This window comes from Dipodomys merriami, unplaced genomic scaffold (assembly GCF_024711535.1).
Source record: "Dipodomys merriami isolate MVZ:Mamm:240054 unplaced genomic scaffold, mDipMer1.0.p SCAF_14, whole genome shotgun sequence".
In the NCBI taxonomy this organism is placed as follows: Eukaryota; Metazoa; Chordata; class Mammalia; order Rodentia; family Heteromyidae; genus Dipodomys; species Dipodomys merriami.
The window spans coordinates 26,208,975-26,222,619 of NW_027202715.1; the positions used below are offsets into that span (position 1 = coordinate 26,208,975).

The 13,645-nt window shown below is 37.0% G+C and overlaps 1 protein-coding gene across 6 annotated transcripts in view; it reads left to right on the forward strand.

The window, feature by feature from the left end:
- Positions 1–13,645, forward strand: part of Ank3 (ankyrin 3) — a 557,851-nt gene that overhangs the window by 485,782 nt on the left and 58,424 nt on the right. For all 6 annotated transcript variants that reach the window (XM_070021046.1, XM_070021048.1, XM_070021047.1 and 3 more), the window contains 3 exons: positions 1,557–1,663; positions 7,149–7,373; positions 10,205–10,359. In XM_070021046.1, the coding sequence (XP_069877147.1) occupies positions 1,557–1,663; positions 7,149–7,373; positions 10,205–10,359 (487 nt within the window). The remainder of the gene's footprint in view (positions 1–1,556; positions 1,664–7,148; positions 7,374–10,204; positions 10,360–13,645) is intronic.

The window sequence follows — 13,645 nt, forward strand, 5'->3', positions numbered from 1 at the left end:
TCTTTGTGTTCTTTATGACTTAAACACTGCTTTCTATATTTTCATCTTTCTCTCATTTTGTGTATTTTTCCATTTATGGTTCCAATTTACAAGCCCTGTTTCTTTCATGTGTATATTCTAGAGTTCTGTTGAATCCCATACCTTTTATGTCCTCTCTTTTCTTCCCTCTATTTTCTTAAACAAATGGATCATAGTTATTACAAAGTTCTTATTAGCTTACCTCCAAAGTTTTGATGACCAGGGAATTTGTTTACAGTGTCTTTCTGGTTCTGTTTTTTCCCTTAGTTTTTGTTTAAGTATTCTGACCATACTGGGAAATTTTTCATTTTCCTGTTGAACATGTTAATGAGAAATTTACACCTGATAGTGGCATATCCCTCCAGAGACATTTCACTCTAGAACTTGTTGAAATAAGATTGATTTGTAGCCAGGCACGATGGCTCATGCCTGTCATCCTAGCTACTCAGGAGTCTGAGATCTGAGGATCACAGTTCAAAGCCAGCTTTGGCAGGAAAGTCTGTGAGACTCTTATCTCCAATAAACCACCAGAATACCGGAAGTGACATTGTGGCTCAAGTAGTAGAGAGCTCACCTTGAGCTGAAGAGCTCAGGGATAGCACCCAGGCCCAGAGTTCAAGCCCACAACCAAAAAAAAAAAAAAAGATGATTTGTAGCTCCAGTAACACTCAGACCCCTTCCAGTTTGTCCTGGCTCTCCAGTATCCTTATTTGAAATCCTGGTATGATCTATAACTCTATGTGCCATTATGAGCTCTAAACTCAATAATTTTCTCATGAAACTACTGTGAAAACTCTGTTATTCTTTGTTGGGGTGATTTTGGTTAATCTTTCAGCTTCTTGTTCTACTTGGCCCCAGAGTTCACCCATTAGTAGAAAATGATGGCATGCTTAAAGCCACCTAAATCTTCCCTAGTACTCTTCTGGTTTTCTATGTCTCAGCAGTGATCTCTGTAGGTACAAAGCCCAAATTATTACACTAGTAACTGACAAATGCCTCCAAGTTTGAAATGATGGCAGAGCCAGCCAGACATAATTCTGTTAGCTATTAGCAATTCTCAGCTGCCCTACACTGCAGTCAATGATAATTTCTTTCTTTATCTGGTTTTCTTGGCAGTAGCATTGGACTGTTGCTAGCAACATTGTCATTCTTGGAATCACAAGTTCTCAATATGCAATTTAAAATTTTTTATTTTGAGAATTGAATTTTGCAGCTATTGTAGGAATCATTGGCCTGTGTCAAAGTATGTAAAATCATTGGACTTAGTTCTGCCATATCCTTTTTACTATGCAAATTACCTAGGGTGCTAAAAGATCAAAGTAATTCAGTGTATCAGTAGTCTTTGCTCTGAAACTTTAATGTAGACCTACAGAGCAGAATTTACAAATTCTTTCCTTTGAATGTTGTCTGTCTGGGCTTACTGAGAAATAAGTATCTAAATGTATTTGAACTTAGAAATACAAAATAATGCTTTATATGTATAGGGAATGCCCTTTTCAGGTGGGCTGTTGATGTAATGTACTGTTTTTCTTTTTCAGCATCTAACATTCACAAGGGAATTTGATTCAGATTCTCTGAGACATTATAGCTGGGCTGCAGACACCTTAGACAACGTGAATCTTGTCTCGAGCCCTGTTCATTCGGGGTAAGTAACTTCAGTGTCTCCTGTATCCTCCTAAATGAGCAGTGCATTTATTATGTACAGTTATAAATTCTATTAATAAGTTTCATATTGACATATTCACATATGAAATGTATACTCATTCGTAAATATATACTCATTAGTAACATGCATGCATATGTAAGTCATTTGATAAATATTTTTTAGGCAAATTGATATATTCCTGAAGGCATAGTTGGGAAAAAAAAAAACGAATGGTATGACAAAACTTCCTACTTAGTCAGATGTTTAAGCCATTAATTTTCATTTCCAATTAAAAGGTAAAATTACTTTTCTTCACATTGCTAGTTAAATGAAGCTTCGTCCTTCCTAATAAAAATTTAAATGTGTAATAATTTCTGTTCATTTCTCTCACCTATGTTGTACTCCACAATATATAGAACTTCATGCAGACATTTAGCTTTGAATTGAATCAATAGTGCCTTCATCTGGGCATCAGCCTTTTATTTGATAAATGATTTGTTTTATGTGATTATCCTTTAAGGAAAAAAAAAAAACTCCAACTACTGAATTTACAAAGAGTCTGAAATCTAAAGATCTCTATTCAAAGTCAGCCAGGGCAGGAAAGTCCATAAGACTCTTATCTCCAATAAACTACTGAAAAGTCAGAAGTGGAACTGTGGCTCAAATGGTAGAGTGCTAGCCTTTAGCAAAAGAAGCTTGCCCTGAGTTCAAGTCCCAAGACCAACATACACACACACAAAACCTTCCCAGTGACAATTGGACCCCCTACATTATTAAAATTAAACAGCAGTTAAGTTGTATTAAGTTATAAAGAGAAAAGGGAATGAATTTTAAAGGAAAATAAAGAAATCCACTATTAAAAAGTTACTCTGCAGAGGACCAGTGGCTCATGGCTGTAATCCTAGCTACTCAGGACGCTGAGATCTGAGGCTCATGTTTCAAGGGAAAATCCTGTAAAGTCCATGAGATTCTTCTCCTCAGTGAACCACAAAATGTCAGAAGTAGAGGCCTGGCTCAAGTGGTAAAGCATCAGCCTTGAGTGAAAAAGCTATATATATGAATGACAATGCTGTAAAAATCCCATCAAAGATGCTCTCTGTGGCCACCTCACTGGCCACTGAAATGTGAGGGAGGCAAGAGTCTAAATGGTAACCAATTCATAATTTAATTGGTACTAGATTCTTTTTTTTTTGGTCTAGTCATGGGGCCTGAACTCTGGGCCTAGGCGCTGTCCCTCAGCTCTTCAGCTCAAGGCTAGCACTGTAACACTTGAGCCACAGCGCCACTTCCGGCTTTTTAATTATGTGGTGCTGAGGAACCGAACCCAGGGCCTCGTGCATGCAAGGCAAGCACTCTACCACTGAGCCACCTTCCCAGCCCTTAGATTCTTAACCAGTAAGTAATTCCTACTTGTGATACTTGAGATCTTTATAGACAGAGTGAAAATAATTTGTTTAAAGTATAAATACCTCAACATATTTTTGCCATTGACATGGACTGTTAGGCTGTAAATTAGCTGTAATCAAGGAGAAGGGAAGACTTAAATAAGTTAATGATAATTAGCATTTATAAAGTACTTTCTTTATGTGCCACTTGTCCTTAAAATAGATCAAAATAGCTAACATTTACTTAGTTCTTTTCATGTAACTGGTTTTATGCTCATTCACTGTTTGAGGCTTCAAATGACATGGCAAGACAAATTTTACTGATTATCTTCATTTTACAAATGAATGCTATAGGCAAAAGTATAAGTATGGAATTTACCCTCTGATGCCACAGTTACGGAAGGACTTCAATGCAATGGCATTTAAATAGCAGTAATACACTTGGGAGAGGCTCATGACTGTAAGTCACCTGGTAGTTTTTGGTGGTCTTTAACAATGCACTTAACTCAGACAAATCCTTGAGTTACTATAGTAATATTATTTTTAAGTTGCCTAAGATGTTTGTTTTATATTACATTTGTGTGGGCCTAAAATTTTTTGTCCAAGCCCAAAGGAAAATCGTAAGATTTTTTGCTTTTGTTTTTAGGTTTTTTGTTTTTGGTTTTTTTTTTTTTGAGAAAGGAAATATAAAACCCTTGGGGTACACTCAGAAGACTGGCATGTCAAACTTTTTAGGTATCAGGTTTGCTACTATGAAGTTATCACTTTGTACTCTTTACACATGAAAGAAATACTCTGTGGTTTCATTCAGTAAACTGAGAAGTTGAGAAAAAAAAAAAGTTACTTTCTCAAGAGCCCTTAAGGATAGGTGGCTTGTGTCTAAAATACTAGCTACTCAGGAAGCTAAGATCTGGAGGATGATGGTCAAAGCTAACCCAGGCACAAAAGTTTATGAGAGCCAGTGTCCAGATAACTAGCCAAAAGCCAGGATTGGGGGCATGGCTCAAGTAGTAGAATGCCGGCTGAGCTACTAAGCCACCAAGTAAGAATGGGAGGCCCTGAATTCAAACCCTGGCACTGGCAAGAAAGCAAACAACCAAAGTAAAAGAAGGAAGAGAAGGAGGGAGAGAAAAGAAATGAATGTTCCCATTGGAAAGGATAAACATTTTAATATGCAAATTATCTCCCCTCTCCTTAGAACTTCTGTTGAAGACCATAGACATATATGACAGAACAAAATAATGGCAGCTAGTGTGGGCTTACTTTCCAAGGAAAAGAGAAAATACTACACCAATGTCAGCTCTTTGGATTAGCTTGTACAGCCACTTGAGGCTGTATAATACTTTTCCAGGTTTCCCCACAAATGCCAAATGCCATGGTTTCATTTTCTAATGGTTTTTATTTTCTTTGCTCGTCATTGACATTTTCTGTTGCTTGCTTGCTTCTAATTATCTTACATTAATTTTTCCCATTTGCTTTCAAATTATTTTGCAGCTATTCTTCTCCACTTCCTCAGTATGATTCAAGGTGATAACTGTGTATTTTATGTGAACCCTCCTTTTTTTATAGTTTTAGTTTATGTGACTTTATTTCACAGTTAGCTTGTGTCACTGTCTGTAGTATATCAGTGTTTGTCATCTTGCTTTTCCCCAAACTAGAAACCTTCACATATTAGTTTTAGGATCATTTGTAGAATTCATGCTGTAGTTTGAATATTAATAAGATAAAAATACAAAATAAATGTCGCTTTAATATGTTTCTATTCATTTCAAAAATTGTATTGCATGAAGTTTTTGCACAAAATATGCAAGGAATGAGTTTGGAAAGTAAATCACTATATTCCACATTTTATAATGTTATTGTAAAATAGGACCATATTCTGTTTAATATATAATTCTACCTTATTTCATTCTGTTGGCCCTGTGCAGTTGAAAACTTTGAAATGATAAATTATTATTAATGTGCACCAGCCACACATTGTGTGCTGTGCAAAACATGGAGACAGTTTCTTCACATTTGTAACTGAAATCATCTGTTACATTTGGTACATTTGGTTTTGAAATTCTTTGTAGCTAGGATGTTTTAATATTGATCCTAATAAGTTTCTCACACTACTTTCAGACTGTTCAGCTACAATTACTATATATCTATGTCTATCCATTCACCTGTTAGTACTATTAACCTGTGAAGTTTCTAAACACATATAAACAAAGTAGTTTTACTTGTGGATTTATTCATTCAACATCAGTGCGTGCTTATTGTGTGTTGGAATTGTGTTTGGCCCTATATGTCAAGCAGTGAATAAGACAGTCCTAATTCAAATCTCTGTCCAGATAGTTGAGACCCAACATTGCCAGGGCAAACATTCCCCTCCCAGGAAAAACACTGCAATGTGGGTTTTTTTTTTTTGCTAATATAACCACATTTTTAAAACTTATTCTATCTCGTCATTTTTAATCCATTCTGTTGCTATTATTCCCAGTGACAATTGATTTTAGTTATTAAATACAGAGCAAAATCAGATTTCATCTTAGGGTTCTTTGTAATATTGTCTTATTGCCTTTAGCAGTAACTGAAAATACTTTATATAAATTCAATATAGCTATACATTATATACATATAATATATATGTTCACATCTTGAGAAATGTAAGCAGCCCAAAGCAAGTTTAAGTGAGCATAGGAAAGAATTGGTGTGGACACCTATATAAGTTAATATCTTTCTTTGATTAAGGAAGAGTGGTTGTAATTGTCTTCTTGTTTTTGAGTTAGTCTTTACCTTCTTACCTTAATATCATTGAGCTCCCAGTTTCTCATATATAATAAACCAATCCAGAGCAAAACTTGTCAGATTTAAAAGTGAGCCAACCGTGTGAAGGTGAGTTCATCTTACTCATGAGCAGAGTTGCTTCTGAAAAATTCTTAGCCCCCACATCATCCTCATCACCTCTTTCCGTGGGAGTTACAGGCTGTTTGTTTTGTTGAAGAAGTTTCCAGTTCAGAGTCCCTCCTCAGAAAACAGTCCTCTGCTAGGAAGTCCATGCAAGGCCTTCAGATTTACCTGTAGGATGCTAGCACTGTTTTTAGATGAATAAATAGAAAAGAATTTTGATGGATGGGATTTCTTTTCCCAAAAATACTTTCAGACTTCAAGCAACTTTCTAAGCATAACTATTGGGTGCTATCTTAGTAATAAGTAGTACCGATGTGAAAATGAAGAGTGGAAGGATATATGTTCTTCTTGACAAACTGACATGCACTGTACTATTTGGGCTCCTTCTGTCTGCAACAGTGTAGGGCCTGCTCATCATTCATGATAAGATGTAAGATTCAAAATGCTCTTACTCTTACATGGCACGTTTTCATTCTACTGCCTTACCTACATGCAGATACATGTTTTTCTAATTCGTTCTAATATCCAGGCCAATGACCGAATTATCTACGTGAGAGACAGCTTCTAAAATGACTTAAGTTCTACTTAAGTATTGCTGTATGAAATATTCAACTGTAAGTTATTTTAAGCCTGTATTTATGCTGAAAAGAATCCCTTTCCATCAAAATTCTCTTAACAATTCTAGTCATTTTTTATTTTTATCTTCTGTTTCATCTTAGTATGGTTAAGTATCCCTTCATTTTATGAGTTATGTATGTCAAGGTATACTGTGGAGTTTTCATCTTACTTGTACGGGACAGAGATTCTATAGTTAGTGAAACCAACTTAATAATTAAAATGATTCTTCAAGATAGCTTAACCATTCACAGTATTTGAGTTTTGTTTTAAACACATGGGGGTTCTTTCAATGACTACTTTTTATTTTTATTTTGAGATACTCACTTCCATGTGTGCATCTGATAAGTACTAGCGTTGGGGAGGCCAGTCTCTTAAAATGAAATCATGTTTCAGTTTTTGCCCAGTGCGCCAGTTCAATGCAGGTCTGATATGACTCCACCGTATTTCCTTCCAAGTTATCTTTAATAAGAAAGAGAAACAAAAAGCTAGCTACATTGTCTGTTGCTTTCAACTCTTCACATTCCATTTCAAAGCCTGTAGACAAAGTCTCTTCGCTTCACCTGATTTTGCATTTGATCCTCTCCCTGCAGGTTTCTGGTTAGTTTCATGGTGGACGCAAGAGGTGGCTCCATGCGCGGAAGCCGTCACCACGGGATGAGAATCATCATTCCTCCCCGCAAGTGTACAGCCCCCACCCGAATCACCTGCCGTTTGGTAAAGAGACATAAACTGGCCAACCCACCCCCCATGGTGGAAGGAGAGGGATTAGCCAGTAGGCTGGTAGAAATGGGTCCTGCAGGGGCACAATTTTTAGGGTAAGTGTTATTCATTTTCATCTTGGCCCTCTTTCTACATCTTTGATTTTCTTTACCCTTGTCAACTCAAGGAGTTAACTTTTAGAACAATCTAATGGGTCTGTTGTCAAAGGGCACAAAGCAGTGTGATTCTGTGAAAGGCTAAGAGGCTAACACTTCCCCTAACTCAGTTTGCTGGTCAAGGCTTTTACTAACAAGAAGCATGTTCTCTGCTCAGCGAGCTCCATTGGTCCCCGGTGGAAGTCAAGGCACCATTCCTAAGGGGAAAAACAACAACAACAAACCAACCACAATACAGATGCTGGATTTACTATCACTTCACTGAGTCAGTGGCTACTTTGGGGACATGTCCTTTTAAAGAGCATTTCCAGGGACATAATCCATTGTGATATGGTATTTTACAAGAAGACTTCGTTCTCTGAGGTGGCCACTTGGGTGCGAGTCAGGCAGGCTCTGTCTTGACTGCCAGTGTGTTCACATCTCCCCTTCTTGTTTCTCTTCCTGCTGCATGGATGTTATTCAGTAAACTGCATCTTCCTACCAATCCTCCCCCTGTAAATGAGGGTGAGAGCCTGGTTAGCCGAATCCTGCAGCTTGGGCCTCAAGGAACAAAATTTATTGGGTAGGACTTTTATAGACAAGATACAGAATGTCTACAATTATTTTTTTCCCCATTTTCATTTCTTTTTTTTTCTGTCACTCCCATGGTCTTTTTCTTGTCTTAAGTTTATATTTTTAGTTTTTAAGTTTTTTCTTTTTTTTTCCAATGCTTTCAGTCGATGTGTGTCACTGAAAGAAAAGAACTCATAGTGGCTTGACTTATTGTGACACTGCTATATTTCTTGTGCTGTTCAAGCATGTGGAACTCACGGCAAGCGTTTTGCTTTCATAACTTTGTGCTTCTGTAAGACTTCTTTTTATTTGAAAAATTTTTTAGCATATGATCCATTTTCAAGCTAGATTGAGTCTTTAAGAGAAGGTATTTGCAGGCTTTACATCAATATTGGCTATAAATGATAACTATATGTGTATGTATATTTGTCTCTGTGTGTGATTGGATCATTAAAAAGAAAATACTTATGCTATTCTGTAATCTTTGGGGGACTTAAGAAGAAAATGTCACCATGAAGTAAGATGATTTTGGAAAAAAAAATGTTGGGAATGCAAGATATTTATACATTAAATAGGTTACAGACAGAATATCCTGATAAGTTGTTAAATTGTTTTATTTCTGTCTTGTTGGAGCTGAAATGTGTTGGTATCTGTTGTTTGTTGGCTTGTCTGTTTGATTGTTGTATGTGCCTGGCAGTTTGCATGAAGAAACTTGTTATGAAAAGTTATGCTTGGCTTTTCCCTTTCAAAAACCTTGTTCATATCTTCTCTCCAGTACCACCAAATGTCATACACCAAGCCACATCCCTTAAATATTTACAGAGACAGTATCTGAAATGGTAACCTGCAAAGATTGTATCTGATACTCAAAAAAATATCTACTGTTTAATATCGAATTATAAGGCATGGTTAAAAAAAAAAGACTAGCAAATTCCATAATTTATTGACTGACATGTTGAATTGAAACCCCTTTGTACAGCTACTTAAAGATTTTTTTTAAGTTCTAATAAAAAAGAATGACACTGTTAGGAATAGATGCTTTTTTTCTAGCTATTAAAGAATAAAGGCATTATGAAAATTATCTTTAAAATCCTAATTTGAATTGCCTGCAACTAGTTTGCCAAAAGTAAAATTATCATCCCCATTTAAATGGATATTTTCAAAAGAAAAAATTTATAAGAAAAATTAAGTATGCAATTGTTTTTATATATGTGTGTAAGCTTTTCAAGTATACCTTTCTATATGTCCCTACATAAGCCTGTATCTTCCACTGAAGTGCCTAAACCCATAGGTTCAGAGGTGAGGTTCCATACAACCTCTGTAGGACAATAATGATACTGTCTACTTAAATGTCATCAAATAAAGCTGCACAATCCAACGGCATAAACTGTGTGTGATTGTGGTCTGCTTACTTCCATTCATCTTTTTTCAGTATTTATCCCTTTGGAAAATTTAACAAAATGATCACCCATGGCTTGATTGGCTGTCTTCAATTGGCACCCATTCTTTTGTATTTCTTTTGCAAAAGGACACTGTCAAAAATGAATGTGTCTTTACATGACTATTTGAAACCAAGTGCTTTTTCAGAAAGTTCAACTATGCTTGTATATATTATGTTAGACCTAGGAAATAAAGCTGTCCACTGGCTAGTTATAAATTGAAAATTGGAGAAACTGCTTTAGCTACACAGTCCGTGGAAGTCATGGAAAATGACCTATAGAGGGAGTGAGTTGTTGATATTGATTGTCTTATTGCTGAAGGAATAAGTAAAGCATCTTTCCAATTAGGAAACTGACAGAATTTCTTTTTTCTTTTTTTTAAAGAAATGACTGTGTCCTTTTAAATCATTAGTGTTTTGTATATTATGTCTATTGGGTTTTTTTTTTAACAGAGTGACCTTTTTTTCAAATGGCCTACTTTAATAACTTCTAACTTTTTAATTCAGATTCCTCATATGTGCCAAAATTCTCTCCCTATTAAACCCAATGCCTAACATTGCTAGACCTTCAAGAACTGTCTGGGAATGAATAATAGCATGTTTTCAGGCTTCTAAAGTGTTTTATTTAATTAGCAAATGATTCTGCAGCTTTGAAACCATTCCCAACCTGAGTGGCACCTCTAATTTTCAAATTAATACCATTAACAAAACATTTTTTTTAGTGTGATGCTATAAATATTTTTTAACTTGGTATCAAAATAATGTGGGGCTTTTTTTCCAGCCCTGTCATAGTGGAAATCCCTCACTTTGGTTCCATGAGAGGAAAAGAGAGAGAACTCATTGTTCTTCGAAGTGAAAATGGTGAAACATGGAAGGAACATCAGTTTGACAGTAAAAATGAAGACTTAGCTGAACTACTCAATGGCATGGATGAAGGTAATCATGGGGACCCTTTGATACTGTGAATGTTTGCAGACAAGTCCACAGAGTGATTTTATTCAATGCAGACCTGAGTTCCACACATTTGTATTTTAAAGTGGGAATCGAAGATGCCCAGCATTTATTGCCAGTTTCTCAATAAGGTATGAAATTCTGTCCATTCAACAAACTTCCCACTCACAGCCCAGCTAGGCAAGAAAGAATCTTGTAGCCGGGCGCCAGTGGCTCACACCTTTAATCCTAGCTACTCAGGAGGCTGAGATCTGAGGATTGTGATTCAAAGCCAGTCAGAGCAGCAAAGTCCTCGTGACTCTGATCTCCAGGTAACCACCAAAAACCAGTAGTGGTACTGTGGCTCAAAGTGGTAGAGCACTAGTCTTGGGCAAAAGAGCTCAGGGACGAGGACTAGTCCTGAGTTCAAGCCCCATGACTGATCAAAAAAAAAAAAAATCAATGATTCATTCCAGTTTTTTTATTTGATTTTGGTGTGCATGTCTGTGTCCATTTGTCTGTGTCTATCCATCCATCCATCCGTCCATCTAGAGGCTTGAACTCAGGGCCTGGGCCCTGTCCCTGAATTTTGTTACTTAAGGAGTCACAGCTTCATATCCAGCTGTGTAGTGGTTAATTAGAAATAAGAGTTTCATTGATCTCCTTGCCTGGACTGGCTTCAAACTGTGATCCTCAGATCTCAGCCTCCTGAATGGGATTACAAGTGTGAGCCATTGGCACCAGGCCATTCTTTCAGATTTCAATCAAATTAATCAGTCCTTCTAAAATCCAAGAAAGTGATGTCCAGTAGAATGTGTTGATGATGGAAATGTCCTGTGCCAGTGCTGTCCAAATATAGCAGTTGCTAGTCACACATGGTCCTTGAACATTTGAAATATGACCACTATAACTGAGGAAGGTAATTTATAATTTTGTTCTATTGCCAATAGTGATGTGGTCACTGGTGACCTCACTAGAAAAAAGATATTTTTGTCAAGAATACTTAATATACTAATAATCTCTTCCTCTTTTATTTTTTGTCCCAGTATTGGGGCTTGAACTCAGGCCTTCGTGCTCTTGCTTACCCTTATTCCTGAAGGCTAATGTCTACTACTTGAGCCACACCTCTGCTTCCATTTTTTGATGATTAATTGGATTTATCTGCCGTGGGTGGGTTCGAACATGATATTTACATCTCAGCTTCAGGAGTAGCTAGGATTATAGGCATGAGCCACTAGTAGTAGTATTTTTTTTAGCACATTTTATATGTTCTACTATGCAAAAGTAGAATTTATTAAACTTCAGGGGTCTACAGTAATGTACTTCCTTGTTTTCAAGCTGATGTGCCTTCATTTTTTTGTTTTTACAATAAACGAATTTTCAAATAGAAATAAGTTCTATTTGCTCAGAGAAATAGTACCCTACCCAGTGCCACACGGAAGGCATCCGCCAAACTGTTTCTTTTTAAAGAAACAGTGATATAACCCTCTGTCCTGGATTCTGTGTGGTATCTTGGGAATGGTAAATATAGAGTTTCTTTGCTACATTTTTAAAGATCAGATAAACTTTGGTTCCACTTTAAACAATTAAGAAGGAATGGTAAGTTCTTCCAGGTTTAAAAAAATCAACCATTAGAGGCTGCTAGAGCAAAAAAAAAGAAAAATAAAATTTTACATTTTTATGTATTAAATATAATAATAATAATGGGACCTCAACACATTTTGTTACTGAAGCTCAACCCAGTTTCATTCAAGCTCAAGCTCCACTTCCCACCTCTCTTTTCCAATCCCCAAAGGCATTTCATTCTTATCAGAACATCCCCTCCTCCTCTCCCAAATCAAACAAACACAGAAATCAGTCTTTTTCTAAAAAGGTAGCCAGTGCTATTCCTTTGTGATCCAGTTAGTCAAGTTCTGGCAATGAGAGGAGATAAGGCTATGTAGGCATTTCAGTGCTTTATGTTCTTTTCTTGCCGGTGACCCTCCTGATTTTGCTACTCAGTGGATAATTGTTAGCAAGATAGAAACAGTACACAAAGCAAACCAGAAGTCAGCTTTTCATTCTACCATTATTGTATTTAACATAGGAAATTGCTCTAGCTTCTCATACTTAAGTATCATCTATCATCTAAAGAGCTAATGACCACTGATACTGCCTGTCATATTGTAACTGTTTCCCTTTTGGTTTTGTTTTTTTGTCAATCATGGGGCCTGAACTTGGTCCCAGAGCTGTTCCTCAGTGAGAGACAGTGCCACTTCCGGCTTTTTCTGTTTATGTGCTGTTGAGGAATCGAACCCAGGGCCTCATGCATGCAAGGCAAGCACTCTACCACTGAGCCAACTTCCCAGCCCAACTGTTTCCCTTTTAAATGCCACTCTATATCAATGAATTTTTGTACTACTTTATAACTAGACTGCTAATTACGTCTTAAACTCTTGTCTGAGGATTTTAATACATATATATTCAAGATCATCTTACCCAGTAGAGTGAGTATATGTGGGGCTGGGGGGCGCCTGGGTACAGTCCTTTAGCTTTCTCGCTCATGGCTAGCACTCTGCCACTTGGGCTTAAGCTCCAATTAACAATTTTTTGCTGGTTAATTGGGATAAGTGTCTTACAGACTTTCCTGCCCAGGCTGGCTTCAACTATGATCCTCAACTCTCAGCCTCCTCAGTAGCTAGGATTATAGGCATGAGCTACCATGCCAGGCTTACCCAATATTTGATCACTAAGCTCATACCCTTTTGAAAACTTTAATGAAAGACAGTTTTGAGTTGGATAATCATTTTCCCACGGTAATGTCATTTTTAGGATTGTGATCTGTGGCAGACTCATAGGCTAGAATTCCCATCCAGGCTCCATCACTTACTGTTATTTGACTCTAACCAAGCACTCAAACTCTAAACTTTACCTGAATGTGTACAGTGATGATATCTCACAGGGAACTAGGGGGCTGTGGATGAGCAGCTTTATGTAAAGTTCCTCCCACAATGCCTGGTGCATGGGAACTCATGTCCCCAAAATATCAGCTGGCCCCCAAATGTCACCAGGTCTTGAATTTTTCCATTATCAAGGTTGGTAGCCTCTCAGTTCTTATATGATCTAAAAGACTATTGTATATAATCAGGGAACACTGTGGCTATGAAATAGGAGAATTAAGACCTGTTCCAGTTATGCATATCAGGGACCAAACATTAGTGGCTCAGGTATGTTAGCCAGTTCTGTGGAGGTAAGAGTCTAGAATGACACAGGATATTTGGTTTGGGTGTGAAGAACCTGCCATGACCACTAA